Source organism: Trachypithecus francoisi, unplaced genomic scaffold (genome assembly GCF_009764315.1).
Source record: "Trachypithecus francoisi isolate TF-2019V2 unplaced genomic scaffold, Tfra_2.0 Lachesis_group7, whole genome shotgun sequence".
In the NCBI taxonomy this organism is placed as follows: Eukaryota; Metazoa; Chordata; class Mammalia; order Primates; family Cercopithecidae; genus Trachypithecus; species Trachypithecus francoisi.
In genome coordinates this window covers 99,585,202-99,599,372 of record NW_022681472.1, presented here as the reverse complement: position 1 = coordinate 99,599,372, position 14,171 = coordinate 99,585,202, and the positions used below count along the sequence as shown (strand labels likewise).

At 57.4% G+C, this 14,171-nt stretch overlaps 1 protein-coding gene across 4 annotated transcripts in view; it reads left to right on the top strand.

The window, feature by feature from the left end:
* The first annotated feature begins 313 nt into the window (after positions 1-313).
* CPSF1 (cleavage and polyadenylation specific factor 1) overlaps positions 314-14,171 on the top strand; it is an 18,525-nt gene continuing 4,667 nt past the window's right edge. Inside the window, exons 1-20 of one of the 4 annotated variants that reach the window (XM_033202210.1) lie at positions 314-453; positions 570-727; positions 10,464-10,491; positions 10,586-10,719; positions 10,872-10,952; positions 11,089-11,240; positions 11,347-11,493; positions 11,685-11,824; positions 11,901-12,011; positions 12,087-12,180; positions 12,302-12,389; positions 12,460-12,582; positions 12,667-12,718; positions 12,797-12,894; positions 12,967-13,041; positions 13,131-13,211; positions 13,300-13,389; positions 13,530-13,640; positions 13,715-13,856; positions 13,936-14,114. In XM_033202210.1, coding sequence (XP_033058101.1) covers positions 584-727; positions 10,464-10,491; positions 10,586-10,719; positions 10,872-10,952; positions 11,089-11,240; positions 11,347-11,493; positions 11,685-11,824; positions 11,901-12,011; positions 12,087-12,180; positions 12,302-12,389; positions 12,460-12,582; positions 12,667-12,718; positions 12,797-12,894; positions 12,967-13,041; positions 13,131-13,211; positions 13,300-13,389; positions 13,530-13,640; positions 13,715-13,856; positions 13,936-14,114 — 2,070 coding nt within the window. In that variant the 5' untranslated portion in view covers positions 314-453; positions 570-583. Of the gene's footprint in view, positions 728-9,244; positions 9,339-10,463; positions 10,492-10,585; positions 10,720-10,871; positions 10,953-11,088; positions 11,241-11,346; positions 11,494-11,684; positions 11,825-11,900; positions 12,012-12,086; positions 12,181-12,301; positions 12,390-12,459; positions 12,583-12,666; positions 12,719-12,796; positions 12,895-12,966; positions 13,042-13,130; positions 13,212-13,299; positions 13,390-13,529; positions 13,641-13,714; positions 13,857-13,935; positions 14,115-14,171 lie in introns of all 4 variants that reach the window. The other 3 variants (XM_033202212.1, XM_033202213.1, XM_033202211.1) reach the window with 3 other exon arrangements.

The following is a 14,171-nucleotide window of genomic DNA, read 5'->3' as shown; positions in this document are numbered from 1 at the left end:
CGGCCTCTCTAGGAAGTTTTCTCGGAGCCCCCGACACTGGCAAGGCGCCTGCCCCCTCTTCCGGACCCCGGCGCGGCTCCCTGCACCCGGGGGCTAGGAGCGGAGTCGCTTCTCCCTGCAGCCGTCCTGGGTCTGGTGGAGACGCACCCCCGGCCGACCCCGAGCAGCTGCAGCCGGCGCCCCTGCGGCTTCCCACCCGCGCTACTCCGCCCGCAGCGGAGGCCCCGCACTTCACGCGCTAGGGGTTTGGAGTCTGGACGCCCAGCCCGGAGCCGAGCCTCCGGGCCGCCCCGCACCCCGGGCCACCAGGGGCCGCTGTCGCCCCTGCAGCAGCTCTCACGCGGCGGCGCTGCGCAGGCGCCGAAGCCCGGAACCTTCGCGCCCAGCTTCTGGGCTCGGCTGGGCCCAATTCGCCGCCGTTCCGGTTCCCCTCCAGTCGGCTCCAACTGCCAGGTGGGCAGCCGGGAGGGCGGCCGAGGCGGCAGCGCAAGGCCGGCGAGGGACGCGGTACGGGGCCGGGGTCCTGCGCGGGCGACCCCGCTCACTTTTCCTCTCCCGGCTTTGCGCAGCCCGGGTTGGCGCCATGTACGCCGTGTACAAACAGGCGCATCCGCCCACCGGCCTGGAGTTCGCCATGTACTGCAACTTCTTCAACAACAGCGAGCGCAACCTCGTGGTGGCCGGGACCTCGCAGCTCTACGTGTACCGCCTCAATCGCGACGCCGAGGTAGGCCGGGCCCTGGGCGCCCTCCCCGCTCTCCGCGACGTGAGTGCTCTCACCGCCCCCAGTTGCAGATGGAAGAGCCCAGCCCCAGACAAGTTCAGTGATTTGCTTAAGGTTCCCCTGCCTGAGGAGCCAAGATATGACCCAGAATCTCTTGTGCTCAGGTCCTTTCTCGTAGCTGCTACCCTGTTCTGCCTCCCTTCCTGCCCCACCGGGAAGGGCGCGCTGCACTAGCCGTCTTGTTTGCTCTTCTGTTTTTTCAGCAAGTTGTTTGGAAGGAACGAACGCCCACTGTGTGCTGGGTGGCAGATACCAGGTGAACCTGCAGACACTTGGGGGAGGGGAACCTCTAAATAAACACACCTGCCCCTGAAGGAAGTGCTGCTGCGGGGATAAAGGAGCGAATGAAGGAGACTGGATTTCCAGTCGCTGGATCAGAAGAGCCTGTCTGAGGCAGAGTGGGAGTTTATCAGAGGAAGGACATTCCTAGCACCACGAACAAGGCCAGGTCTAGGATGGGGACAGACTGTTGACAGGAGTCTTGGTACAGTGGGGCACATGCCTCAAGGGTTTGGGAAATACAGTGGCGTTTTGGTTGCCAGAGGGCTGAAAGCTGGTCCAGGAAGGCTACTTGCAAGAGGCAGTTTCTCCATTGTTCTTGAAGGGAGGAGTAACTCTTACCCAGGCCCAGGGAGGGTGAGAGGAGGGTGTTCCAGGCAGAAGAAACAGCCTGTGCACAGGTCCAAAGCAGTTGAGGGTGGAGAGTCATGCACAATGTGGCCGTAGTGTAGAGTGGATGTGGTGGTGGGGATGGAGGGAGGTAGGCTGTGGTCAGGACTGTTCTCCACAAAGCAGGGAGGAGCCACAAGAGGGTTGTGAATAGGGGCTGACCCAGCAGGCAGATGGGTCAGAGGCGCAGGCCAAAGGAGGCCAACCCTCCTGGGCACCTACCCCAGCATACACATGTGTTTGCTGGCCAGGGCTCCCTCCTCTGAAGGCTTGAGGAGGGCTGGAGTTTCTGCTCCGAACACACTGTTGGCAGGAGGCTGCAGTTTCTCACCACATGGGCCCCTCCCTGGGGCAACTCACAACATGGCAGCCTCCCTCACAATGAGAGAGTCACCAAGACTGAAGCCACAGTGAGTCCTGTAACCTAATCTCAGGCTGGGTGCATTGGCTTACAACTATGGTCCCACACTTTGGGAGGTTGAGGTGGGATGACTGCTTGAGGCCAGAAGTTCAGGACTAGTCTGGGCAACATAGCAAGACCCCATCTCTACAATTTTTTTTTTTTTTTTCCTAGTGAGACAGAGCCTTGCTCTGTCACTCAGGCTGGAGTGAAGTAGTGTGATCTCACGCTAACTTTAACCTCCACCTCATAGGTTCAGACAATTCTGGTGCCTCAGCCCCCTAAGCCCTCCACCCAGTAGCTGGAATTACAGGTGTGTGACACCACGCCCAGCTAATTTTTTTTTTTTTTTTTCTATTTTTTGTAGAGACAGGGTTTTGCCACATTGGCTGGGCTAGTCTCAAACTCCTGAGCTCAGGCAGTCCAGTCACCTTGGCCTTTGAAAGTGCTGGAATTGGCTGGGCGCGGTGGCTCAAGCCTGTAATCCCAGCACTTTGGGAGGCCGAGACAGGCGGATCACGAGGTCAGGAGATCGAGACCATCCTGGCTAACACGGTGAAACCCCGTCTCTACTAAAAACTACAAAAAACTAGCCGGGCGAGGTGGCGGCGCCTGTAGTCCCAGCTACCCGGGAGGCTGAGGCAGGAGAATGGCATGAACCCAGGAGGTGGAGCTTGCAGTGAGCTGAGAGCCGGCCACAGCACTCCAGCCTGGGTGACAGAGCGAGACTCAGTCTCAAAAAAAAAAAAAAAAAGAAAGTGCTGGAATTACAGGAGTGCACCGCTGTGCTTAGCCCAAATATAAAATATAAAAGTTAGCTGGGTGTACTGGCCTGTGTGTAGTCCTAGCTCCATGGGAGGCCAGGGTGGGAGAATCGTTCAAGCCCAGGAGGTCAAGGCTGCAGTGAGCTATGATTGCACCACTACACTCCAGCCTGGACAACACAGTGAGACCCCATCTCAAAAAAAAAAAAAAAAAAAAGGCCAGGCGCGGTGGCTCATGTCTATCATCCTAGCACTCTGGGAGGCCAGGGCGGGTGGATCACCTGAGGTCATGGGTTCAAGACAAGTATGGCCAACATGGCAAAACCCTGTGTCTACTAAAAATAAAAAAATTAGCCGGGTATGGTGGCAGGCACCTGTAATCCCAGGTACTCCGGAGGCTGAGGCAGGAGAATTGCTTGAACCCGGAGGCAGAGGTTGCAGTGAGCCGAGATTGTACCACTGCACTCCAGCCTGGGCGACAGAGCAAAACTCCATCTAAAAAATGAAGTAGTAGTAATACACTGTTAAACTGTCATATTCTATTGGTCTTATCTACCAACCCTGGTAGGGGAGGCGGAGGCTGCAACACCTCCCAGCATTCACTGCAGAGGGCGTTGTGCCGCCGTGGACGCTGGCCACTGGGGGTCGGCCGAGGGCGTTGTGCCGCCGTGGACGCTGGCCACTGGGGGTCGGCCGAGGTGCTCATTCCACATCAGGCAGCAGTGCAGAGCAGGAGGGTGCGCAAGAGTCTGGAGTTGAGGAGTGAGGTCTGGTATGGAGGTAAAGCCAGAGTCTTCAGCCTGGGGGTGGTGTCTGCCCTTGGAAACTGGCACCCAGAATATAGCCCAGGACAGGGTCTTGGGGCACCCCAACATTGAGAGATTGGGGAGATGAGAGGCCATGAAAGAGGTGGAGGTCGCATGGCCTGGAAGGCAGGGGGAAAGCTGGACAGGGCCCTGGAGGCCCAGGAAGGGCAGCTGGGAGGGACTGGACACTGGGTCCCACGCTGCTGAGCCTCAGGTGATGTGACCCCGATGGGGCAGGCTGGGGCCATGAGGGGCTGTGGTCTGACTGGAGCAGGGGTAAGAGCCCAGCAGAGGAGGAGAGTCAGTAACAGTGAACAGAGACAACTCTGGAGGAGATGTGTGTAAACTGAAGCAAGAAATGGAGCCGTAAATGCAGGAAAAGAGGTTTTCTTCTTTTGTTTATTGTTTTTAAGAAATGAGGTCTTGCTATTTTGTCCACACTGGCCTCAAACTCCTGGGCTCAAGCCATCTTCCTGGGGTCAGTCTAGTCATGGCTCTGTAACCAACTGCCCTGGAACATACAAACGAAGTCTTTCATCATAATTGCATACACCTGGAAGTCTGGTTTTCAGGGATTCATCAGAGTGTGGGGATCCCTTGGCGCTCCTCCACCAGGGCTGAGCCTTGACAGGGATGACTTGAAGAGCTGGGGACAGACCAGATGTGTCTTCCCCGACCCCCACCCCATCCCTCCACTCTCCCCTGTCCCCCAGCGTGGCTAGCTGGGTTTTCCTGGCAGTTGGTGTAGTTGAGCTTCTTGCAGGAACTCAGAGCCCAAGGAGCCTAAGGCAGAAGCTGCCAGTCACTTTAAGGGCTAGACCAGGAGGGCACGTCCCTGCCACCACAGTCTGCCCTAAAGGCAGCCTTTAGCCCAGATTCACCTGGAGAGGGAGGGAGACAGCCACCTTTCGTGCAGCTGTCTTTTTTTTTTTTTTTTGAGGCGGAGTCTCACTCTGTCACCCAGGCTGGAGTGCAGTGGCCGGATCTCAGCTCACTGCAAGCTCCGCCTCCGGGTTTACGCCATTCTCCTGCCTCAGCCTCCCAAGTAGCTGGGACTACAGGCGCCCACCACCTCGCCGGCTAGTTTTTTGTATTTTTTTTAGTAGAGACGGGGTTTCACCGTGTTATCCAGGATGGTCTCGATCTCCTGACCTCGTGATCCGCCCGTCTCGGCCTCCCAAAGTGCTGGGATTACAGGCTTGAGCCACCGCGCCCGGCCCTTTTTTTTTTTTTCTTTTTTGAGACAGTGTCTCCCTCTGTCACCAGGCTGGAGTGCAATGGGGCCATCTCAGCTCACTGCAACCTCTGCCTCCCGGGTTCAAGTGATTCTCCTGCCTCAGCCTCTCGAGTAGCTGGGACCACAGGCGCTACCACCACGCCCAGCTAATTTTTAGTAGAGACGGAGTTTCACCATGTTGCTCAGGCTGGTCTCGAACTCTGACCTCAGGCGATCCACCCGCCTTGGCCTCCCAAAGCTCTGGGATTACAGGCTTGAGGCCCTGTGCCCGGCCTCGTGCAGCTGTGTTGAATCTGTCCCAGAGAATCGAGTGCAGGCTTGGCTTGGCTTGAGTGTGACCTGCGCACCCATGGCCATGGGAAGGCAGGCACAGAACATGGGCGCAGTGAAGAGGGTAGGGGTGTCTGCTGATAACTCAGTCTCTGGGGGAGGCAAGAAGCAAGGCCAGTTGCACCTCAGGTTGTTGAGGGGCTGTTGCTTTGCAGAGAGAGGGAGGAGAAGGCATGGATAGGAAATGGGCGAGCATGTGGCCTTGGGCAGCACAAAAGGCCCCTTTATGGGGAAGAAAATATACAAACAACACTGTTGAAATTAATAAAAGTCTGTTTTTGTTTTTGTTTTTTGTTTTTGAGACACAGTTTCGTTCTTGTTGCCCAGACTGGAGCGCAGTGGTGCGATCTTGGCTCATTGGAACCTCTGCCTCTCCGGTTCAAGCAATTCTTCTGTCTCAATCTCCTGAGTAGCTGGGATTACAGGCACGCGTCACCATGCCTGGCTAATTTTTTGTGTTTTTAGTAGAGACGGGGTTTCACCATGTTGGCCAGGCTGGTCTCGAACTCCTGACCTCAAGTGATCCACCTGCCTTGGCCTCCCAAAGTACTGGGATTACAGGTGTGAGCCACCGTGCCCAGCCAAGAAATTCCCAGGTGTTTAGATGAGACATTTGTGTTTTTGACAGGAACACCACAGAAGAGGCACACAGCACCCCCATCAGTTCTCAGGAGGTGGCTGGAGGCCCTTGCCTCATGACTGGGTGCTGATGCTTCGATGCTTGGTTGGGTAGTGTTGGCCTGGATTCCCCCACTGTAAGGTTATTTCTTTCTTTTGTAACGAAAAGGATCTTGTAGGGACTTATTTTCAAACCCTGTAAACATCCTCCTATTCAAATTTTTGGGTTTTTTTTTTTCTTTTTTTTTTTTGAGACGGAGTCTCACTCAGTTGCCCAGGCTGGAGTGCAGTGGCGCGATCTCGGCTGACTGCCAGCTTCACCTCCCGGGTTCATGCCATTCTCCTGCCTCAGCCTCCCAAGTAGCTTGGACTACAGGCGCCGCCACCACCCCTGGCTAATTCTTTGTATTTTTAGTAGAGACGGGGTTTCACCATGTTAGCCAGGATGGTCTTGATCGCCTGACCTCGTGATCCACCCGTCTCGGCCTCCCAAAGTGCTGGGATTACAGGCATGAGCCACTGCGCCTGGCATTTGGTCACTATTTAGCTATTTATTCTGTCCCCGTTCCCCCAAGATGCCAGTTAGACATTAGACCATTTGACTATGTACACATTTTTCTTTTTTTTTTTTTTTTTTTTGAGGCGGAGTCTCGCTCTGTCTCCCGGACTGGAGTGCAGTGGCCGGATCTCAGCTCACTGCAAGCTCCGCCTCCGGGTTTACGCCATTCTCCTGCCTCAGCCTCCCGAGTAGCTGGGACTACAGGCGCCCGCCACCTCGCCCAGCTAGTTTTTGTATTTTTAGTAGAGACGGGGTTTCACCGTGTTAGCCAGGATGGTCTCGATCTCCTGACCTCGTGATCCACCCGTCTCGGCCTCCAAAGTGCTGGGATTACAGGCATGAGCCACTGCGCCTGGCATTTGGTCACTATTTAGCTATTTATTCTGTCCCCGTTCCCCCAAGATGCCAGTTAGACATTAGACCATTTGACTATGTACACATTTTTCTTTTTTTTTTTTTTTTTTTTTGAGGCGGAGTCTCGCTCTGTCTCCCGGACTGGAGTGCAGTGGCCGGATCTCAGCTCACTGCAAGCTCCGCCTCCCGGGTTTACGCCATTCTCCTGCCTCAGCCTCCCGAGTAGCTGGGACTACAGGCGCCCGCCACCTCGCCCAGCTAGTTTTTGTATTTTTAGTAGAGACGGGGTTTCACCGTGTTAGCCAGGATGGTCTCGATCTCCTGACCTCGTGATCCACCCGTCTCGGCCTCCCAAGTGCTGGGATTACAGGCTTGAGCCACCGCGCCCGGCATTTGGTCACTATTTAGCTATTTATTCTGTCCCCGTTCCCCCAAGATGCCAGTTAGACATTAGACCATTGACTATGTACACATTTTTCTTTTTTTTTTTTTTTTTTTTTTTTGAGGCGGAGTCTCGCTCTGTCTCCCGGACTGGAGTGCAGTGGCCGGATCTCAGCTCACTGCAAGCTCCGCCTCCCGGGTTTACGCCATTCTCCTGCCTCAGCCTCCCGAGTAGCTGGGACTACAGGCGCCCGCCACCTCGCCCAGCTAGTTTTTGTATTTTTAGTAGAGACGGGGTTTCACCGTGTTAGCCAGGATGGTCTCGATCTCCTGACCTCGTGATCCACCCGTCTCGGCCTCCCAAAGTGCTGGGATTACAGGCTTGAGCCACCGCGCCCGGCCTATGTACACATTTTTCTTAAAATTCTTCAGAGGCCGGGCGCAGTGGCTCAAGCCTGTAATCCCAGCACTTTGGGAGGCCGAGACGGGCGGATCACGAGGTCAGGAGATCGAGACCATCCTGGCTAACACGGTGAAACCCCGTCTCTACTAAAAAATACAAAAAAATTAGCCGGGCGAGGCGGCGGGCACCTGTAGTCCCAGCTACTCGGGAGGCTGAGGCAGGAGAATGGCGCAAACCTGGGAGGCGGAGCTTGCAGTGAGCTGAGATCCTGCCACTGCACTCCAGCCTGGGCGACAGAGCGAGACTCCGTCTCAAAGAAAAAAAAAAAAAAAAAAAATTCTTCTGAGTGGTGGCCGGGCACAGTGGCTCACGCCTGTAATCCCAGCACTTTGGGAGGCCGATGCGGGTGGATCACCTGAGCTCAGGAATTCAAGACCAACCTGTACAACACAGTGAAACCCCGACTCTACTAAGATACAAAAAATATATGTATATTAGCCGGCGTGACAGCATACGCTTGTAGTCCCAGCTACTCGGGAGGCTGAGGCAGGAGAATTGCTTGAACCCGGGAGGCAGAGCTTGCAGCGAGCCAAGATCACGCCACTGCACTCTAGCCTGGCGACAGAGCCAGACTCCGTCTCAAAAAAAAAAAAAAAATTATTTTGAGTGGTTACCCGTGTTTCTTGCATGTACACTGAAGTGCAGTTGATCTCTGTGTGTTGACCTTATACTTGGCAGAGGGGATCAGGCGTCCTTGACTCGTCCTGACCAAGAGGGAAAATTTTTTTTTTTTTTTTTTTGAGACGAAGTCTCTAGTCCCCCAGGCTGGAGTGCAATGGTGTGATCTCGGCTCACTGCAGCCTCCACCTCCCGGATTCAAGCGATTGTATCACTTGAGGTCAGGAGTTGAAGACCAGCCTGGTAACTGGGCGCAGTGGCTCACGCCTGTAATCCCAGCACTTTGGGAGGCCAAGGCTGATGGGTCACGAGGTCAGGAGATCGAGACCATCCTGGCTAACACCTTGAAACCCCGTCTCTACTAAAAATACAAAAAATTAGCCGGGGGTGGTGGTGGGTGTATGTAGTACCAGCTACTTGGGAGGCTGAGGCAGGAGAATGGCATGAACCCAGGAGGTGGAGCTTGTAGTGATCCGAGATCGCGCCACTGCACTCCAGCCTGGGGGACAGAGCAAGACGCCATCTCAAAAAAAAGAAAAAAGACCAGCCTGGCCATGGTAAAACCCTGTCTGAATTAAAAATACAAGAATTAGCTGGACATGGTGGTGGATGCCTGTAATCCTAGCTACTGAAGAGGCTGAGACAGGAGAATCGCTTGAACCTGGAAGGCGGAGGTTGCAGTGAGCCGAGATTGCGCCACTGCACTGCAGCCTGGGCCATAGAGTGAGACTCTGTCTCAAAAAAAAAGAGGCCGGGCGCGGTGGCTCAAGCCTGTAATCCCAGCACTTTGGGAGGCTGAGACGGGCGGATCACGAGGTCAGGAGATCGAGACCATCCTGGCGAACACGGTGAAACCCCGTCTCTACTAAAAATACAAAAACTAGCCGGGCGAGGCGGCGGGCGCCTGTAGTCCCAGCTACTCGGGAGGCTGAGGCAGGAGAATGGCGTAAACCCGGGAGGCGGAGCTTGCAGTGAGCTGAGATCCGGCCACTGCACTCCAGTCCGGGTGACAGAGCGAGACTCCGCCTCAAAAAAAAAAAAGAAAAAAAGAAAAAAATTCCTCCTATTTTTGCTTTACTAAGAGTTTTTATCATGAATGCTTTTATCCGATGCTTTTTTGTATCCATTAAAATGACATGATTTTTCTCCTTAATTTTGACAGCATGGTAAGTTTAGTGATGGCTGTTCTTGTGGAAAGCGAGTTTTGTGTTCCTGGAATTTTTGTTGTAATACTGCTGCTTGTCACTGGGCTCATCTGCAGGTGTTTTGAGGAGGTTCATGTCACTTCCTGTCCCACCTGTCTGTGGGCTGTTGGGGTGGCCTGAGCCACCTGCGGTGCCATCAGTCCCACACCAGTGAATGAGTTTTTTTTTTTTTTTTTTTTTAAAGTTTGTCATTACTTCTGAAACCTTTGGTAGAATTTGCAGGTGAAGCCCTAGAGTTGCCCTTGTCAATGTGAGATGGGTATTGGTTTGTGGATGCCTCTTCTGTATCTGTTAACCAGCTTCCAGGATGCCCTCCCCGTAGCACAAGTCCATCGTGAAAAATGACCTCGAGGTGGCTCACACCTGTAATCCCAGCACTTTGGGAGACCGAGACAGGTGGATCACCTGAGGTCAGGAGTTCGAGACCAGCCTGGCCAACATGGTGAAACCCCGTTTCTACTAAAAATACAAAAATTAGCCGGATGTGGTGGCAGGCGCCTGTAATCCCAGCTACTCGGGAGGCTGAGGCAGGAGAATCACTTGAACCCAAGAGGAAGAGGTTGCAGTGAGCCGAGATTGTGCCATGCCATTGCACTCCAGCCCGGGTAACAGAGTGAGACTCCATCTCAAAAACAAACAAATAAAAAAACCCACTTTTCCCTTGCCTTGAGGCAATGGTATATAAGTATGCTAACTAAACTAGCTACTTAGCAAAGAAGACACAGCCTCTTATCATTCTGGGACAGCAGTGAAAAGGGAGGAGGTAGAGAGGCAGCCTGAGGGAGCCCGAGGCGTCAGGATAGCTCAGGGCTTCCTCCTCTCTAACAGGCGCAAGGATCAGTAGCTACAGGTACCCCTTGGCTCTGGCTTCCTATCCTGTGACATTCGGACCCGGGGCCGGTGCTGGGCTGCTGTGAGTGTGCAATCAGGCAGGTTTGGGGGTGTGCAGATGCAGAGACAGTGCACTCTGACCCTGAGGACTTGCCTCACAGGGCCTGGCTGCTAGGGAGCCGTGAGGTAGGGTTTCCTGGGGAGGGGCCTGTGCCAGGGCTGCGCCGTGGGTGTGAGAGCATGAACGGAGGTCGCTGTTGGGGGGTGTGCACAGCTGTCTCCAGAAGGCCCTGGTCTGCTCCGTCCCTCCCTCCCTGCTGCAGAGAGGGTTTGGGCAGAGCTCCCAGGAGGCAGGGGCCAGCCTTGCTGGTTTTTTCTCATTCCCTGGATGAGGTGAGCTGCCAGATGTGGCCCCTCACTGCCCTCTCTTTCTCCCCGCTCCAGGCTCTGACCAAGAATGACAGGAGCACAGGTGAGTGTGGGGGGGTGGCCTGGGGCTGTGCGGGTGCCAGTGCGGGTGCCAGGCATGGCTGGGCCCTGACCCTGAGCCCTGGCGTCTCCCCTAGAGGGGAAGGCCCACCGGGAGAAGCTCGAGCTCGCTGCCTCCTTCTCTTTCTTTGGCAACGTCATGTCCATGGCCAGCGTGCAGCTGGCAGGAGCCAAGCGGGATGCCCTGCTCCTAAGCTTCAAGGATGCCAAGGTGAGTGGTAGGCTTGGCGGGGTGGGCCTGGCCAAGTCATGGGAGTGGGTGCCAGGGCCTGGTGGGGTGGGCCTGGGCACAGCTGTTGGTTGCCGGGGGTGACACTGTCAGGACAGGCAGTCGGCAGCCACGGCTGTGCCCTCTGACCCCAGCTGTCTGTGGTGGAATATGACCCGGGTACCCATGACCTGAAGACCCTGTCGCTGCACTACTTTGAGGAGCCTGAGCTTCGGGTAGGGCCATGCTCACGCCCTGACCCAGGCCCCAGCCCAGCCACCCTCCCTCCCCCTGCAGCTGGGTTCTGTTGCCCCAAGTGCTTCCCTTGGGGTCTCCTACGCTGGGCCTGGCTGATGCCCCCTCTGCCCCCAGGATGGGTTTGTGCAGAATGTACACACGCCGCGAGTGCGGGTGGACCCCGATGGGCGCTGCGCAGCCATGCTTGTCTACGGCACGCGACTGGTAGTCCTGCCCTTCCGCAGGGAGAGCCTGGCCGAGGAGCACGAGGGGCTCATGGGTGAGGGGTGAGTGCCAGCTGAGGCAGGCTGTGGTGCTCGGGTGGGGGCCCCCAGAGCCCAGGCTCCCCTCCCCGCACCCCCTCCTCTCCTGCTGAAGCTCCTGGCCCCCCAGGCAGAGGTCCAGCTTCCTGCCCAGCTACATCATCGATGTCCGGGCCCTAGACGAGAAGCTGCTGAACATCATCGACCTGCAGTTCTTGCATGGCTACTACGAGCCCACCCTGCTCATCCTGTTCGAGCCCAACCAGACCTGGCCTGGGTGAGCCCCCTAAGGAGGCGCCTCTGCGCTGTGGGCCCCCCAGCTGCCTTTGCCTGGGGCGGGGCTCATGGGGCATGGGTGGGGTTTGTGGGGTTTGGAGCAGGGATGATGGGGTGTGGGTGGGGCTTGGGGGCGGGGCCTGGATCTCTGCAGGGAGGTAAGGCCCTTGGCTGACTCACTGGCATCCCCAGGCGCGTGGCCGTGCGGCAGGATACGTGCTCCATCGTGGCCATCTCACTGAACATCACGCAGAAGGTGCACCCCGTCATCTGGTCCCTCACCAGCCTGCCCTTTGACTGCACCCAGGCTCTGGCTGTGCCCAAGCCCATAGGTGAGTATCCTGGGAGTGGATGGGGGGTGTGTGGAGGGAGCACCGAGCCTGCCCACCAGCCTGTGTCCACCTCCAGGTGGGGTGGTGGTCTTTGCCGTCAACTCGCTGTTGTACCTGAACCAGAGTGTCCCTCCGTACGGTGTGGCTCTCAACAGCCTCACCACAGGCACCACAGCTTTCCCGCTGCGTGAGTGTGGGGTGGCTGGGGTGGGGCCAGGGATGGCTTGAGCCTGCCTACTCGGCCTGACCACCCACCCCACAGGCACCCAGGAGGGTGTGCGAATCACCCTGGACTGCGCCCAGGCCACCTTCATCTCCTACGACAAGATGGTCATCTCCCTCAAGGGTGGCGAGATGTGAGCCCCTCCCCTGCCCATGAACTCTGCCCTCACCATCCCCCCAAGTCCCCTAGGGTCTCCTGGCCCCCTTCACTCCCCCAGGTCCCCGTCCCCAACTCAGAATTCTCCCTGCCCCCAGCTACGTGCTGACCCTCATCACCGACGGCATGCGCAGTGTCCGAGCGTTCCACTTTGACAAGGCGGCCGCCAGCGTCCTCACCACCAGCGTGAGTTGGGACTGGGGGTTGGCTCTGGGTCCAGGCCTGGTCCCGCCCTCACCCACCTGCCCTCCCTCAGATGGTGACCATGGAGCCCGGATACCTGTTCCTGGGTTCTCGCCTGGGCAACTCCCTCCTCCTCAAGTACACAGAGAAGCTGCAGGAGCCCCCGGCCAGTGCTGTCCGTGAGGCTGCCGACAAGGTGGGTTTCCTAGGCCCATCGGGCCACCGCCCTTCATGTGGGCACCGCCGTGGCATGCCACTCAGTGCCCCTCCTGCCTCACAGGAAGAGCCTCCCTCAAAGAAGAAGCGAGTGGACGCGATGACCAGCTGGTCAGGTGAGGGCCGGGCCAGGGCTGGTCGGGAGCGGGGCCGGGTGACCCAGGGCTGTGCTCAGGTGAGCTCTCTGTGTGCAGCTGGGGGTAAATCGGTGCCACAGGACGAGGTGGATGAGATTGAAGTGTACGGCAGCGAGGCCCAGTCGGGCACACAGCTGGCCACCTATTCCTTTGAGGTGAGATTGAGGCAGCAGTGCCCCCATCCCAGCCAGTGCCCCCAGCGGCCCCTGACTTTTGCTGTGCTGCAGGTGTGTGACAGCATCCTTAATATCGGACCCTGCGCCAACGCTGCCATGGGCGAGCCTGCCTTCCTCTCTGAAGAGGTGCCCAGGGTTGTGGTCGGGGCTGTGGGCAGGAGCTGGAGTGTGAGTGGTGGTGGGGGGCATAGTCCTCACCCCTGAGTCCTATGCAGTTTCAGAACAGCCCTGAGCCGGACCTGGAGATCGTGGTTTGCTCTGGCCACGGGAAGAACGGGGCTTTGTCAGTGCTGCAGGTGTGTGGGCAGGTAGGGGCGGGTGCCTCCTGGTGGGACCTGGGTGGGCTCACACCCCCATCACACCCCCACCCCATCACCATTCTAGAAGAGCATCCGGCCCCAGGTGGTGACAACCTTTGAGCTTCCTGGCTGCTACGACATGTGGACAGTCATCGCCCCAGTGCGTAAGGAGGAGGTAGGTGCGAGCCCGCTGCAGGGATGCTCTGGGATGGGACCGGCACTGCCTTCTTGTGGACTGGGGGGGCCCAGGTCGCATCTGCATGCCTGCCCTCACTGGACTGTGGCTCCCAGCCTGTTCCCCTTTGGCCCTGACAGGAGGACAATCCCAAGGGGGAGGTCACAGAGCAGGAACCCAGAAGCCCTGAAGCAGACGATGACGGCCGTAGACATGGATTCCTGATTCTGAGCCGGGAAGACTCAACCATGGTGAGGGGCAGGGCCTGGGACCTGGGGCTGGGGCCCCCTTCGTGGGGTGCCTCCCTCACAGCTGTTGCCCGCAGATTCTGCAGACGGGGCAGGAGATCATGGAGCTGGACACCAGTGGCTTTGCCACGCAGGGCCCCACGGTCTTTGCTGGGAACATCGGGGACAACCGCTACATTGTCCAAGTGTCACCGCTGGGCATCCGCCTGCTAGAAGGAGGTAGGTGGGTGGGGATGGTGGGGGATGGGGCAGGGGGTGAGCCCTGGGGAGGCGCGTGCTGACTGCCCCATGTCCACAGTGAATCAGCTGCACTTCATCCCCGTGGACCTGGGCGCCCCCATCGTGCAGTGCGCCGTGGCCGACCCCTATGTGGTCATCATGAGTGCCGAGGGCCACGTCACCATGTTCCTGCTGAAAAGTGACTCCTACGGTGGCCGCCACCACCGCCTGGCGCTGCACAAGCCTCCGCTGCACCATGTAGGCCCCTCATTCCCGGCGTCCGCCCATCCCCGCCCCCTGTCCACCGCTGAGCCC